Below are 17301 nucleotides of genomic sequence, written 5' to 3' on the forward strand. Positions count from 1 at the left end.
CCACATCTCAAGAGGTTTGTAATTGGGAAAGCTATTTATTTGGAACACAAGCAAGTGATCCTTTGTCCCTTGTTGCTGCTTCCCTTCCTTCTTGATTCCCTCTCTATGGATGCTTCTGCTGATCACCACGCATGTGGCATCACGTGACCACACCACAAAGCCAGCCTCAACTGTCAAGTATGCATCACTCAATTCAAGCAGAAAACTCAGAATGAGAGTGGCATCTAAGTCCCAAATCTGTCTTTTAGGAAAAGACGCTGATTGTCCCTGACTGGATAAGGTACTCAGACTTGGTGTAATCAGTTGGGCCAGGGCACCTTATAGACATGACAGCTTGTGACTCCTTGCCTATAGATGATGGCAGCCACTTCTTAGAGAAGTGTGTGGGGGTGGTGGGCACACCAGACCGTTGTCTGCTAAAAGTGGCTAAGAACCTGATAATTATAGAATCAATAGAACTTGGTGATCAGTTGAATGTGGGCATGAGAGAGGAGGAGAAACTGGAAAGGACTCACAGGGTTCTATGTTAGGGGACCACAGGGGTCAAGGATGGGAGCCCTTCCACTCAAGTGGCAGGCAGAGAATAATGAGGGAGTGAAGGAGCCTATGAAAGAACAGTGGAGGAAAAAGCCTCTCATATTGAGAAAAACATAACCCTGCTTAAGTTTTTAGCCGAGTGGTGAGCTGGGAGCCCTGGCTTCACAAGCTCACCCCTTCCCCTGATTTCTACCATCCGCTGGGCTCTCTCATTCTGACCTCTGCTGCATGACCAGCATCACTCCTCTCAGTGGTGCCAAGACTTTTCTCTACAACTTTGCCTAAAGTGTAGCCAAAATTTAAGACAGAAGGACCTCCCTCTCCCTACCCTGCTGAATCAAAGTCCCAAACTATTACTCTAAGAGAGCAAAGAGTATGTTTTTCCTGCCCACCATTATAGCTCCTAAGTTTAGCATATGGGCAATTATAGATAGGCAATATGTATATTCAGAATGAGAGAATACATGAGCATTTTCCAAAAGCTGTTTACAAAATACCTGGGAGAGAGAGAGAACCACAGAAAATACAATCAGCAAAAAAATAGATAATTTCCAGACGAGAGATTTTATTTTTCAAATAACAAAATGCTCTAGACTTAAAAGTAGGGTAACCAACTTGTTCCAGCTTGTATGAGACTCTCTTGGTTAGAGCACTGAAAGTCCCAAGACCTGGGGAAAACTTCAGTCCCCAGCCACCTGAAATGACTGGTCACCCAAGCTGCTGTCACTTCTCACATGGAAGTTAACTTATTTCCTATCAAGGACAGCCGGGTTTTGACCAACATGATCCTTTCTAGACAAGGTGAAAAGCTCACATTTCAACTTTCCCTTTCACAGAAGGCCTTCCCACTCCTTGTCTTTTCTATGTAACCAAGACACATTTACCTCTGGAAATTGTATCATGTCAATGTAGATGGAAGAGTGGGGCTTTATACCTACCCACTCGGTCCCCAAAAAGTGAGTGCTGGAACAGAGCAGGAGTAGTCATTTGGCTCTACAACCAACAGAGTGACAACACACAAGAGCGCTCAAGGCCTCTCTCTGAGTCCACCTTTCTGAGAGTGAACTTGTCCAAGTACCCTGTGAATAGCAGGTAACAAGTCATCTGGACTTGATAGTTAATGAAAAAGTACTCAGGTGAGTCATCCCCTTGGCCTCAGATAACTACCTCCAAACAGTTATACTCCTGGCATGTGCAGTTTCCTCCCATCCAGGGTTCTCTTCTACACATGCTGTGCCTTGTGTACCCTTAAATACGCTAAGTGGTCCAGAGTAGGAAAGAGAGTTACACAGCTGGGTGCTCTGTGTCTTGATGTGATCTCTTTATCCTTGGATGTTATAATAAGAACTACTAAAAAAAATCTGTTAAATATGAAAGTACATGCACATGCCACAAATTTGAAACAGACTAGAATGGTATGAAATGAAGGATAACTGTCTCCTTCTCCCACCCATATCCTGTTCCCAGTCCCCAGACAGATATCCGTTTCTTAGGTATCTTTCCAGGAAATGTGTACACACATACGCACACACGTATTTATGGATGTCTTCCATAGCAAAATACACTTCCTGAGCTCTGCTCTCTATTGAGCGCAAGCCACCAGGAAGTCACACACAGAGAGGAGGAGGATAAGGTTCAATTCTCTCATAAACACAGACTCACAACTTGTCTCCCTGACTGCAGCTTCTCCTTCTTCCAATCCACCCAGAATGTGCTGCCAGAGCCATTTTCCTAAAATACAGCTTCCCCTCATGTTCTTGCCCAGAGTCTCTGATGTTTCCTATAGTCTATTCTGAAATTTCTCTGCCTAACTTTCAGAGCTTTCCTTTATCTATCTCCATTTTCTCTATTCAAATAATAATACAAGTATTATTACAAATCCTAAATCTGAACGCTCATCTGCAGAAAGGTCAATTTTGTCTTTTCTCCTGGGAAATGTCACCCCCTCAGCCCACTCCCACCTCTTGGCTTTGGCTCCTATGCTCCTCCTGAGTGCTTTTTCTATCTCAGAAATGTTCCAATAGATTCTGACTAATCCTTGCATTGTGTAGGGAAGGAAACTAAACCTGGAGAGATTACTATGTCATGTGCTTATTTTCTTGCAGAGATAAAACTAACTCTTGGACTGGGCCAGTAGTTTTTGCTTTAAATCACATTCCTTAGATTCCAGAGCTGCTGTCACTGGATGCACCCAAGTCATCATGAAACAAAGAGTAGATTAAATGCAGTAAAGTAAATGATTAGTTTTCTTAATTTTCTTAATTTTTCTGTGCATCAAATACAAATGATTGTAGACCATGGCAGGGAGTAGACCATAGCATGATTCTATCACAAGGTCCCAGAGCTAAACAACCTTGGAAAGTCCTTCTCTACCTTCTCATCCATAAAATGGGGCTAAGACTTGCTATTTGGGCTTGATTGGAGAGGAAAAGCCCAAGATGTTTTCTGTCCAATTAGAGCAAACAACCTCTCATTTGGATGATGAGACCCAGATTTCACTTCTTACCGTTTTCAAATGTAAAATGTGAAGATTAGTGATAAAATAAGAAAAGTGTTTGGTATAGAGTGAATACTCAATGAATTTAGCCCTGATAATTTGCCCAGCAACCCAGTCCCTCTGAGACTGGAACTTGGCTTTCTTGAGCTGATGAATTCCTTCCTGGCATTCACTCTTTCTACCACATGACTCACTCTCCTCCTCTGGCCTTTGCTTCGCCACTGCTGCCCCAGGCCAGTTTCCAAAAGGCCTGTCTGCTGAGAGTTTCATGTACTGTCTGCTCCAGACACTTACCTCTGCTTCAATACTCACCTTTTTATTCCTTTACTCTCTAATGCTGAACATTTGTCTGAATAATTTCTCTTCTTTGTTGCCATGACCTGGCTAATCTGCTCCATCTACCTGGAGGCCCCTAGATAACTGCAAGCTCCTCTTCCACTCCTAAAAGGGGCCTAGTGTCCACAACTTGACATTTCTCAGTCTTCCCTGTTCCACTGGCACCAAGATCAGAACTCCGCGCTTTAGGTTTGCATTATGAGTTTCACAGGCTATAGGTACTTTTGCCTATTGGGGCCCTTCCTTCACAAAAAATATTAAATTTGGATTTTACAACCATGTTAATGTAAAGATTAGTACAACCCAGGCTGATTTCATTATTATAGGTCACTAATGTTATATTCATATTTTTTTCTGCTTCAAAAAGAAATCAGATATTTTTGTGGGCCCCTAAAATCATCACGGACCCCAAGCACTGAGCTTTCTGTTCCTAGTGGATAAGTTGGCCCTGCTAGAGTACCACGTCCTTGGGTAAACTTTTGTCATATGCTTGAGACATGGCAGAGAAAGAGGAGTGGTAGAAGTAGTTAAAAAGAAGATGTAACCCTTGTTTGTTTATCTACGGTGAATAGTTTCTCCTTTGAGTACCTGATGCCCCGTTTCCCTCCATTCCTTTCTATACCTGTCTTCTGCAGAGTGGATCCTTTCAGCTCACTTTTAGGCCTCAGCCTATTCTGGCGGATCACTTTTAAGGAGGATGGACCTATCAGAGCTTGGCGAGGCTGCAGCCTTCCTCAGAAGAAGCGAGGCTGAGCTGCTTCTGCTCCAGGCCACAGACTTTGATGGTAAGTCTTGCAGTGGCTGCTGGCTTCACTTTATCTTATGGCTTCCAGGTGGCAACAGAGATAATTGGATCAGTTGAGAAGAGCCATCAGTTCTGGAGCCTAACTTATTTGTTTAGGGTGTCCTCTACTCTATGAATTTCTGAGCAATTGAGAGCTCAGAGTGGCAAGGGTGAAGATGGAAGCTTAGAAGGAAGAGGAGGAGGGCTGGGAGGCCACTCAGGCCCAGGCCCTACTTACTAGGCCCTAAGACAGGTTTTCTCTTTAAGGAAGCACTGTTATATTACAGACACCCCCATGTGTGGCCCCAGATATAGCCTTTCTCAGAAACCTCTTTGTGTCGGTGAATACTGGAGAGAGGGGGCACTAGGCTGAGACTTAGGCACTAGGAGTTGGGGGTGGGGTGCGCTGTGAGGAAGAATAAAGGAAAAGACTTTAGGAAGGCAGGAGACACAGAAGTTGTCCCTGCCCCGCTTCAGGATTTCCTAATGTTGGAACTTTTCCATCTTCTAGGTCAGGAGGGTCACTCTCCCAACACTAAACAAAAGATAATTGGGAAACTCGCTCACCCTGATAAATCATTTCTTGGTAGTTACAGGCAAGGACAAGGGTTAATGAGGATTTACCCATAGATAAAGTCTGAGTACTACATTAAAATCTCTAAATAAGTGTTACATCATTCCCTCTATATTTATCTGGGGTGCCTGGCTATCCTCTGAATTTCAGCTAATTGGAGATTTAGAGTCAGAATCATGGGGTGATCCAGCATCAAGTCTCCTATATATCTTAATTCCAGAATTATTAAACAGCACAACATAAACCCTGACTGAGAGTTGTTCTAGTATTCTGAATTAGTCAACATTAGACTTTCATACGACCAATTATCATTTAAGCCAGTTAGGTAGGACATTATATTTCCATCATAGACAAGTCCTGGATCAGTTCCCAGTTTCCAGTCATTGGCTTTCATTACTGCGATTGGATTTTGGAGTAGCTAATTATAATCCATCAAATCAAATACAATAACAGAACTATCCCTGAGGTCAGAACTGGTCATGCAGAAGCTTATCACAGGTAGTTAGATAATGAGGAACAAGATCCTAGTGGTACCAGGGAGAAAATCAAAATGCCAAAGCATTAGAGATAATTGGATGATACATTTAGTAGACTCAGAATGGTAAATAATTACTTAAAATATAACAATCCACGTAATTTCTTTTTTTTTTTTTCTTGGCCAAAACAATCCTTCCTTATAGAAATGCACAAGCAATACAAAGAAGAGAGTTAGCAGAAGTTTTTCATCCCCTTGGGCTAGTAGACAATGGAGTTTGCTTTTTTGAACTTAGGCCTGATGGAAGCAGTGTGATAAGAGTATTTGGCAAGTAGTCTTGGGTTCAAATTCCTGTCCTTGATCCTTTTCAGCTGTCTAATTATAGCAAATCACTTCAACTTCCTGAGCCTCAGCTTTCTCATCTACAAATGGGTCCATATACTTGCTCTGCCTACCTTCCTCCATCAGGATAGAAGAAGACAATAAATGTGAAAAACAAACACAGTGTGTTATTATGAGACCTGGGAAAGGAAACTAGAATTGCTGGGTGTCAGGGAGGAAGTATGCTTTCAGAAATAGAAACAAAACACAATTTCAAGGAAAATGTAAATTATTATTATAGAACAAGTAAACCATCTATTTAAAATAACTACAAAATTGAATATACTATTACTTCAATTTCAATCAATATCATAGAAAAAGGACCTAAAAGAAATGCTTCAGGGGAATTCCTGTCGTGGCGCAGCAGAGACGAAGCTGACTATGAACCATGAGGTTTTGGGTTCGATCCCTGGCCTTACTCAGTGGATTAAGGATCTGGCATTGCAGTGAGCTGTGGTGTAGGTCGAAGACAAGGCTTGGATCCTGAGTTGCTGTGGCTCTGTTGTAGGCCGGCAGCTACAGCTCCAATTAGACCCCTAGCCTGGGAACCTCTAAATACCATGGGTGCAGCCCTAGAAAAGACAAAAAGACAAAAAAAAGAAAAAGAAAAAGCAATGCTTCAGATTAGATGGTGTGGTTATCTTTGAGCTGTTCCATTATGGGCAATTATTTAAAATTTTTGTGTTCATACATTTCTATACTTTTTAAGTTTTTTGCAATAAATACATTACTTTTATATCAGGAAAAGATATTTAATCATCTAAAAATATGAAATCATAGAGACAAAACTCCTGAGTTTACAGATGAGAAAACAAAGGCCCAAAGAGATGGACCTTTGCCTTACATCTTGTTACCACCATCATCAGGACTAAAATCCAGGTGGCCTCACTCACATGCATTGCTATCTACATTTCCACCCCTGCAATTATTCATGAATGCAAAGAATTAAAACTTGACTGAGTTCATTTACTTCATCTTCAAAACTATCCCTCTCCACGACTGAGTCTCAGGTGTTTCCAAAAATTCTCCTCTCCCACTGTTTCTAGGGGTGATAAAAAAGAAAGAACTAATCATATGCCAGGTGATGAACTTAACTTCTGAGAGAAAATTTGGAGCGAATAAACCTCAGCATAAAAGATAGAGAAAGAATGCTCTCGTGGAAGAGCTCTGATTTAGGAGTAAATGAATAAATTTAATGACTGCTGCTGATTATCCCTGTGACTATGGACAGCTTTCTTAATCTCTTTTCCTAGGTTCTTTTTAAAAAATAAAAATAATAAAAGGGGAATCTGTGCCAGGTGATACACAGGTTTCTTTTAAGTAATAACACTTGATTTAAAATGTGGTACATTCACCTTAAACCCACAAAATGTATGAAAAATGGGTGCTTTTCAAAAACAAGCCTACTTCTGTAGATATAACACAAAGTTAAATTAGCTTTTGCAAAAAAGACCAAAATGATAAATACAATTAAAACCAGTATTTAAAATGCAAGCATCGAGCAGAAGCAAATGCACAATCAATCTGACAAGAATGCAAAAATCCTCTTGCCCAGCAGTTTTAGTGGTGAATGAATTGGTTGTAATCAGGGAAATGGAAAGAAAGCATGGTGTAAGTTGTGATGGCAAGAAGGTAGTGAGGAGTCAAATTCTTTTCAGAGACAAAAGTGATGGAAAGAATGAGTGTTGCCCAACTTCACCTCCTCACATCCTCTTGTCCCCTCTGGGGGAGCAGCTGGTGAGGCTGCCCACCCTGCAGCAATGAGGCCTCCCTAGCTTTGTGATTCACATGTTGGGGAGGTGGTGATGGGGTTGGCACTACCTGCCAGGACTGTGGTTGCAGTAGGGTCTCCCCTGTGTGTCCCATAGCAACAAGCTCAGATTTGCCCTCTTCCAGCCAAATGCTCTCCTCACCTCCTTCCCCCTATTTACCTGAGGACCTGTGAATGAGGACTTGCAGGAGCTCTTGGTAAGTCTCGCTTTCCTTTAATTGTATGTTTCTTATTCATCTTCCCAGCTATCTGCCTCAGGTGGCAGAGGACTGGAGAAGCATCTAGGTGAGGCCGAGAGAAGCTGCCTCAGTTGGTCATGACAATTCTGTCTCATTTCACTCCAAACCTCTTTTTGGTTAATCACTCTGTAAGAGGGTTGTTTTGCTAAGACAGGATGTGTGGGGTTGAGGAGGCTAAGGAGAGAAAAATAATATATGGGGAAGACTAATATGAATCAGTTATGCTATATGACAGAAATAACGCCTCTTCACTCTCCTCAATCTTCCCCCATCCAATTCTACTATATAATTCCCTTAGTAGGCTTTCCCTTAGGCCTTAGTAAAAATAAGGTCTAAAGAAACCTTGATGGACAGACATGGCCACTGACCTAAATTTTCACTTAATTGTAACCAGACCTTTCTGAGTGAAGCTTTTTGGAAGGGAGCTGGGAAGAACAGCAATCCAACCACCCAGCACCTGGGGCTGTGAGTGGGAGGTAAGTGCTGGGGTTGAGAGAGGTGGGTAAGGTGTTCACAGGTAACTGTCTTGTAGCAAAATGGTCTATGACGACCCTAGTCTCCACTTGCTGGAATGTTTCTTGTTCCTTCAGAGTCTTTATGTGAGTTTATCTTCAGGCCGAGCATTCGTGACTTTATCTAATTTTGCCATTTCCTATATTGGTGACTCCCAAGTTAACAGAGAACAGAAATGAGATCATGTCTGTCAGCATGAAAGTGTCCAGTGAACATTTCTTACAATTACTACAGTTAAAAAATCTCCATTTTTTTCCTCTATAGGGAAGAAGAAATGCTGGATTTGTGATGGGAAGAGTGCTTATGTTGAAGCCGAGATTAAAGGGAGTGGAGATGATGGCAGAATAATTGTTGAGACAACAGATGGAAAGGTAAAGGAATCTATTTCGGCCCAGGGATGACCAAGTTCTCTATTTAATCTAATCATTAAATATATCATTTTTCTAATAGTTAGTTAAAAACTTGGGGTAGGAAATGCCACTGACACACTTTGGAAAACTCGTTCATCTTTAAGAAGCTCCTCCACTTACTGTCAAAGATTTTATGATGAACGTTAAAGAACCAGAGTAAACCAATTGCCAGTGGTGAAGCTCAGACTCTATAATGCATGATTTTTTCCATTTCTTGCATCATGTTTCAAGTTCTTTTTTAAAGGTGCCCCGTGGAGTAAATAATGACCTTAGGAACTATGAATGAACTATGTATGAACTGTGGAGAATCAGGAAAGAGATGGATAATTTGAATAAGAATAGTGCACTGTCAGAGGAGCTAGGAAGTGGGAAGGTGGTCAGTAATGTCATATGCTAGAGAAAGAGATACAGGGCTTGGAGAAAGCCTTGGATTTCAGAATTAGGAGGTCAAGTGTCGGGACATATGTTAGATTGTAAGGGGTCATAGAAGGAATGTGTAGTAAGGATGTAACAGTCCCCAGCCCCTACTCTCTGCCACCAAGGCATTCAGAGCAACAGGGCAGTATTGAGCAGACAGAACCTTTTTCTTAGAACCTTGGCATACATCACTGACCTCAGGTGGCTGCCAGTTCCGTATCGGTTAACTGGGCCTTATTTCTGCCCTGACTCAGATGAACACTTCCTTGTAGATTTTACAGATGATTTCCTGCCCATCTTCAATTCTCCAATTTCCTTGCAATTCTGCTCTCCTCAACTCCATAAAAAGCCACATCCTATAAAAAACAGATACAATCAATGTCAAGAAAGTTTGTCTTTTTCATGCTCTCATCTTTGTATTTGGACAAATTATGATCTAAAGCATTGCCATTTGAAGTGTAAAATTCTGGAGCCCAGCCTCTCAAAAACTACCACTTAGGGTGTCTTAATATGCCTTCCTGATGGTGTGTGTACATTAACAAAATCACAAATTAGGTAAATTTTATATAACTGGTTAAAGGAATTAAAAGCAGAACTTAGTTTATCCGTAGAAACATACATATGTAGGCAAGGGAAAATTCAGAATGTTTTAAACAGGGAAAGAAAGGAATTCAATTATTTTCTTCCCGTCTCTGTGGTCTTTTCACTTTCTTGATTGTGTCCAATTCAACTTTATTAGGCCTCCAGAGGAGAAGTTTGTTCTAAGTGCATTTTTTGAAACTGCAATCTTTTCAACAGTATTCAAGGTGATTTATAAATATAATGTCATTACAATTATGATTTTCAAAAGAAATCATAAGAAGAAGAGCATGAGAGCAATAAGTTAATGATGTAGAAAGAGGAGTCTAAAGGTGGGTGGTTTTGTTCTGCTTGATCTTTCAGCATCTAAGGAGGTCCCATGCCTCCAGCCCCAGTCTGCATCCCCCTGGCTCCAGGCTTCCTCCTCCTGATGTTAGAAGTGACTACACCTTCAATCACCTTTGGTTTTTGTAATATTAACAAAGGCAATAAAGCCAGTGGATAGAAAGTAATACTTACAGTTGGTAATGAAAGAAGGGAGAAAAATAGAATCAGAGTTGAGGGGAGGTTTTTGATGTAAGAAACCTGATTATGTTCTATGGGAGATGAGTCTATGAAATATGGAAATTGAAGAACTCAAAAGAAAATGGATTACTGTTTGAGCAATGCCAAAGACTGTGGGTAGGAATTAGATCATGAGTATGGAGAGTGTGGCAGCCTTGCTAGAAGCCTAATGGGAATTAAATGAAGCAATCAGCTCATACCAATATGCATTAATCAAGGAAAGGGGTATAGTGAATGGTATTAGGAAACTTCTGAAAATAACTCTAAGCAAGAATTTGGTAGTAGAAATGCATGCATATTAATCAAAATATCAGTATTTATTAATACCTACCATGTCCTTAGCACTGTAATAAGGGCTTTAATAATTATAGGAGAAGACAATATCAAGACTCCTTCTCGAGATGTTTATAATCTAGCTGGGAAGTAGCTTAATATAGCCCATTATTAAAACATACACAAGAGTTAATAATATCAAGATGGTACTGGTTTTATATATTGTAAAAGATTTAAAGAAGGAGATAACACAACCATGCACTAGGGAAGTGGGAAAAGTTTGAGGAAGAGGGTGAATTAAACTAAATCTGAAAGGATGAGTCTGCCTCCTTGATCCTTCACTCCAAATTCCTTCTTCTAAACCTCCAGGATATGTTGCAACATTTAGAGAGGGGCTAGATCATGGGCAGTATAATGTGTGTACTCTGAGGGTCAGAGTCAGTGAGGAGCCATAGGGATCACGGTACTTCAATTTAGAAAAACATTCTTTTTCTTTTTACAGCTCCACCTGCAGCACATGTAAGTTCCCAGGCTAGGGGTCGAATCAGAGCTGCAGCTGAGGACTACGCCATAGACACAGCAACCCCAGATCCTTATTCCACTGAGCAAGGCCAGGGATTGAACCTGCATCCTCACAGAGACTACATCATGTTCTTAACCTACTGAGCCACAATGGGAACTCCTTATTTAGAAAATTTTAATTCAACAAAAACCTCTTTAAAAACTTTATCTTTGGGGGGTTCCATGGTGGCTCACAGGTAACGAACCCGACTAGGATCCATGAGGATGCAGGATTGATCCCTGGCCTTGCTCAGTGGGTTAAGGGTCCCCTGTTACCATGAGCTGTGGTGTAGGTCACAGATGAAGCTTGGATCTTGTGTTGCTGTGGCTGTGGTGTGGGCCAGCAGCTGTAGCTCTGATCAACCCCTAGCCTGGGAACTTATGCCTCGTGTATGGCCCTAAAAAACAACAAAATAAAACAAAACTGTATCTTTGGAGTTCCCATTGTAGCTCAGCAGGTTATGAACCCAACTAGTATCCATGAAGATGTGGGTTTGATCCCTGGCCTCACTCAGTGGGTTAAAGATCTGTTGTTGCTGTGAGCTGTGGTGTAGGTTGCAGATGTGGCTAGGATCCCGAATTGCTATGGCTGTGGTGTAGGGTGGCAGCTGCAGCTCTGATTCAACCCCTAGCCTGGGAACTCCTGTACGCAAAGGTATGGCCTTAAAACAAACAAACAAAACCAAAAAGCTTTATTTTCAGGCAAGGAGAGAACATGATAAGAGAAACACTTATTTCTCGGAAGAAACAGCTTGGTTTAACTTTCTTTGGCTTCCCTAATAAGGCATCTTGTTTCTTAACTCTTTGAAAAGTCTTTCAAGTGTATGGCAAAAATGAATGAGCATGGAAGACACTGGGCAGCATATCTTATATTTTTCTCCTCTGCAGAGTCTAAGTGTCAAGGAGGATGAAATCCAGCAGATGAATCCTCCAGAGTTTGAAATGGTTGAAGACATGGCAATGCTGACTCACCTCAATGAAGCATCTGTGCTGCACACCCTGAAGAGGCGCTACGAGCATGGGATGATCTATGTACATGTATATGCTTTATTGTAGACACAGTATGTTGGCAACATATTGGCCATGTCCCAGCTCTCTCTTGGGTGAAACAGATACTGAATTTAAGCATAGCCATCTGGGGACAATACTTGAGAGATGCCCACTGGGAGGAGATCTTAGCTTATCATGAGCCAATTTTATTTCATCAGTATTCATAGCCCTCCCTGCAAGTTTTCATCCTAAAGTAAAGGCATGAGGCTTGGAGCATGATAGACCAGTGTCCAAATGCCAGCCCTGTCTCTTACTAGTTGCTAGGTTTGCTCTTGAAGTTACCTTATCTGTAGAGTGGGGTAATAATGTCAGTATTTCCGTGGTAGCTTGGAGGATAAATTTTAAAATATAGGTAAATCTTGTAGTTCAATGCCTGTTACCTAGTTAGTGCTCAATAAATGGAGTAATTTTTTAAATCATTGTTAAGTTGGTGATGATTGGTTGCTCAGATTCTTTGATTCACTTAATCCGTTCATCAGCAGTAGCGCTGAGTAGATTAAGCAAAGATGCTGGCATTTGGGACCCATTACTACAGAAGGCTTGCTGTGCAGCCAGCTTTCTCCTGGGCTCTGAGATTTACTGTGTGACTGTATTAGTTTCCCTGGGATGCTGTAAAAAAATTACTGCAAACTAGGTGGCTTATAACCACAGAAATTTATTCTGTCACTATTCTAGAGGCCACAATCTGAAATAAAATAAACTCATCAGTCATCAGAGTCAATCATCAGGCTCTGGAGCCTCGAGGGGAGAATCAGTCCTTACCCTGTCCAGTTTCTGGAAGCCACATATAATTGGTATTGGTAGTGGCTATATTGCCCCCACCTCTGCCTCTGTTTCCACACTGCCTTCTACTCTGTGTGTCCATGTCTTCTCCTCTGTGTGTCTCCTATAAGTGCACCAGCCATTGGATTTAAGGTCTGTCCAGATATCATCTTGAGATTATTTCCTTAATTATACCCCCACAGATCCTTTTGCCAAATCCATTTGCCAAAGATCACATTCACATGTTCTGGCAATTAAGATGGAGGTATCTTTTAGGGAAGAACAATTCAACCACCCACATGAATGACCCACATGAGCTGTCCCCCCAGGGCCTTAAATATCAGGTTCCTAATCTTGCTAAAACAGATTCCCTTTGGGCCTCAAATGCTTGAGAGCTGGTTACAAAATCTGAAGGGCGCCACTTACGGTTCTTCCTGTCTTTGAAAGGTGTGTGTGTGTGTATATGTGTGAGACAAGTTAGTGGCTACCAGATCTCCCTGGGGAGAGGTAATCCCAGGCCCTGTTGTTACTCTAACCTGGTTCCGTCTCTTTCAGTTAGAAGTCCCTTCTCTGCAAGAATGCAAAAAGGAAATCTCTTCCTTTTTCATTCCTTTCTAAGTAAATATTAGAGCAGATGTTACCTGACAGCGAAAGAGCTGACAAACCTGGAAGTATTTCTGACCTGTTTTTGGAAATATCTTCTGATCTTCCATTAGACATATTCAGGTCTCTCTTGTGTGAGCATAAATCCTCACAAGTGGCTTCCGGTGTATCACAAAGATGTCGTGGCCGCCTACAGAGGGAAGAGGCGATCAGAGGCTCCCCCTCACATCTTCGCTGTTGCTGATAATGCCTTTCAGGACATGCTTCACAGTAAGTGGCTGCTCTATGAAATGAAAGGTAAAAATATCTGATCTACTTTTTCTCCGAGTCACTAAGAGGCAGGTAGGCATTGTGAACAGAGCGTGGCCTTTACAGTTGCCAAATCACTTGAAGCCTCCATTTCCTTCTAGATAAAACGTGGGCATAATAATGCCTACCTCCTGGGGCAATGGGGACCATTAGATCACATGTCACATTAAGTGAGATCATGCGTTGAAAGTGCTCAGTGGCTAGGCCAGAGTGGGCCCCCTGTAGATGTCAGCTTTTATTACATAAAGCACCTGCTAGAACCTTGGGCACAAAGAAGTTATTCTGTAGCTATTATTAAAGCATGCTTCTTAAAAGGCTTAAAATAGCAAAATGTCAACCATCAGTCATTTACCATTTGTATTTGGAGCAAGGAAATAGGGATAGAATTTGTACATTCTTATGACTGGCCTACATAGGGTCAAGAGAAAACCTATTTTACTTTGTATCATTTAAATGGTACTTTCGCTAACTGTTTACAGAGCAAATCCTTCTGCTTGCCTCTGACTTTAAGCTGCACCAAGGGAATTTTGAATAAGTTCATAGTAGTGCAGAGCAGCTCTGGCAGAAGAATGTCCTGACATTTTCCTTTCTTTTGCAGATCGAAGGAATCAGTCTATACTCTTCACGTGAGTGTTTGCCTTGCTTTTTCTTTTGGGCCTGCAGAGAGAACTTCAATGGAAACAGACACCTACATTTCATTGGATATGAAACATAAATTCACTGTCTTTGAATTGTTGTTCTTTAGACACTAAATACATTCTAGGCAAGAGTAAGATACTCAAGAAATTGTCATAACTCTTTAGTCAGTGATTATCCAAATACGGTGCTGGCTAGGCTGTCTCTCATTTTAGGATATCCTTTAGAATCTTCAGTGAACACACTGGTCTTGATTATCTTCTTAATGAAGAGAACACCCTCTCCAAATGATCATTTTCAAAGTTCTCTGGACTCGCCAATTAAAGAGAGACTGAAGTCCAGTAGGAATGACCATGGAACAGATAATGTGCTGTTGTGAGCAACCAGATTGGGGCAGGCCAAGGTACATGAAGTAATGGGAACTGAAAGATGGTGAGGATTGGAGGGACAAGGAACAGGAGTGCAGAGGAAGGAAGGAAAGGACTTCACTTTATGAATATTGTATGTTAATTTTGATGGGAAGAACATTGGCTGGCCAGGTGGACTGTCAACATGGTGCTGAAGGGAGAAGCTGAAACTCAAGAGGCAGTGAAATGCTCAAGTTCTTACTCTTCCTATGCAGTGATGATGCTGCCTTGTGCATTGGGCTATCCATTGGCTTTAACTATTGAAGAAAAATAATAGGTCTCAGAATTTAGAGCTAGAAGGGCAATTAGAGTGCAGTCCTTTGCAAAGAGGATAGACTGTCTTCTGGTGTGTCAGGCAGATAAGGCAGGCTTTGATCCTATGGCGCTTTGGGTGATGAGGCTATAAATTCACCACTGAGTTCTCCCCAATAACAAAGTTAGCTAGTTGTCAAAGGTAAGAGGGAATCTAAAGCCTAATTTCCTGGCAGGTTCTCTTCTGAGGGAGAGGGTTGGACCTGACCATGTGGTGGTAGCCTTGATACCTCTTGAACAGTGAAAATCTCTTGAACAGTTCATAATGAGAAGACCTATCTCTAAATATACTCTTAAACTTTTCATTAATGGGCCATGAGGTATAGGCTTCTTATTTTTATAAAAGTCTGATCTTTCTCAACTCCAGATTTTTGCTCATGTTGCTTTTCCAGCCTGACATATCCTCCTTCTCCTAACTATTAAATGTCTGCATCTCCTTCAAGTTCCCTCTTAAGTTCCACTTTTCCATAAAACTTTTCCTCTTGTCCTGGCCTATAGGGTTAAAAACATCTATCTTTCATTGCTTTAATAATCTGAGCCAGTTAACTGTGTCATTGAATTTCCAATTATAGAGGAGAATCTGGTGCTGGAAAGACTGTGAACACCAAACATATTATCCAGTATTTTGCCAACATAGGAATCACGGGTGAAGCCAGGGAAAGGCAGGTAAGTGTTTATCCATCTTGGTAGAAAAGTTGAGGTGGACCTATCCACTGATCATGGAGGCTTTACCCTGACCATTCTTGGTGAGAAAGGAGGAGACAAGCAGTACAGAACAATTTAAAAATTATGGAAAAATTTTCCCCATTTTTCCTTTGCCAGTTGGGAGGCTCATCAAAGGCTCTGAACTAGTAACCCCCAAACTGAAATTACATAATTTGTTTCAGATCTGGTTCAAGGACCATTTACTGGCCTGACCTTTGTTGGTTGGACCCTTTAAGAATTAGGTACTAAAAGTCCAAACCTTCTCCCCGCAAACCTAGGATCACCAGTGCCTTGAATGGCCACTTTTGATATTTCTTAATCCCTTTACCTGCTGTGAGATGTCAGACTCCAGAAAATATGAACCAAAGAAATTCTGCTTCCCTTAGCACTAAGTCCTGGATCAAGTCTCAAACACCCAATGGATGTACCCTCAACTTAAATCACATTCTAGCTTCTGAAAAACGTTGCCTTCTCTATTTAATTATTTTTATCCTTGGTTAATATTGCTTTAGCTTACTTTGTTTAGCTTCATTAACAGGTTAATGGTAATAATCTGAGGGTAACTAAACCAAGATTCGGCATACAAAATAAGATTAGATAATGCTGAACAGAACTCAAAGTCAATGAGTTAGGTTGAACTATTGCAGCCTCTCATCTTTCTATGTCTGGCATTTTTTTTTTTCTTTTTCAATTTGATTCTGATACTTCCTGATGTTTTTGCAAAATAACAAGTATATCAAAATAGCAATTTGGTCCAAATTCCAAACCATAGGAAGTTTCTTTTCCAACTGTCACATTTCTGAATTTTTTAAAGTGTTTCTTAAGAATATAATGTTTTTAATCTTTTTTCCCCATTTTTAAAAGTTTTATTGAAGTATAGTTGATTCACAATGTGATAATTTCTGCTATACATTTTTTTTTTTTTTATGGTCTCATCCATGGCATACAGAAGTTTCTGGGCAGGGATTGAATCCAAGCCGCAGCTGTGGCAACCCCAGATCCTTTAATCCACCGTGCCGGGCTGGGGATCAAACCTGGTGCCTCCATAGCAAGCTGAGCCACTGCAGCCAGGTTCTTAAACCTCTGAGCCACAGCGGGAACTCCACATTCCTGAATTTTATTGATTCTGTAGGTATCACTGAACTCTACTATTCACTAGATATTAATTAGTTTTTGCATACAGTTTAGATTGGTGTAAATTTATTTGTTTGGTCTAACCACCGAGCCCTATGATAATTCATAACACAATACATAATACATAAGACTTCTATGAAAATTTTTGCTCATATAGCCCTTTTATTTCAAGGACAGTAGACCCATAATATACAGCAGTAATAGAGTATTTGTAAATCTATAAATTCTTAAACATCTTGTACTATCAAATTCCCCCCTATAATGGGTCTTAGAGGCTGATTGGAAAAAAACAAAGTCCTGTTGCAGTTTGGGTGCTAATCGGTCATTGAGACTCACTTGGTATAAATGACCTGTTTTGGTTCATCATCCTGAGCACATATGATTCGAATTCCAGACTAATAAATACCATTTCAAGTCACTGCTTGGTATGAACCTCTAGATTACTTAAGAATAATAGCAAGCAAAAATATAA

General features: G+C 41.0%; 1 protein-coding gene across 1 annotated transcript in view; it reads left to right on the forward strand.

The window, feature by feature from the left end:
• The first annotated feature begins 4011 nt into the window (after positions 1-4011).
• The window catches only part of MYH15 (myosin heavy chain 15), a 151760-nt gene continuing 138470 nt past the window's right edge, over positions 4012-17301 (forward strand). Inside the window, exons 1-6 of the mRNA XM_047792948.1 lie at positions 4012-4155; positions 8372-8478; positions 11800-11943; positions 13440-13596; positions 14234-14261; positions 15563-15656. Of these exons, the coding sequence (XP_047648904.1) occupies positions 4068-4155; positions 8372-8478; positions 11800-11943; positions 13440-13596; positions 14234-14261; positions 15563-15656 (618 nt within the window). The 5' untranslated portion in view covers positions 4012-4067. The remainder of the gene's footprint in view (positions 4156-8371; positions 8479-11799; positions 11944-13439; positions 13597-14233; positions 14262-15562; positions 15657-17301) is intronic.

This window comes from Phacochoerus africanus, chromosome 1 (assembly GCF_016906955.1).
Source record: "Phacochoerus africanus isolate WHEZ1 chromosome 1, ROS_Pafr_v1, whole genome shotgun sequence".
In the NCBI taxonomy this organism is placed as follows: domain Eukaryota; kingdom Metazoa; phylum Chordata; class Mammalia; order Artiodactyla; family Suidae; genus Phacochoerus; species Phacochoerus africanus.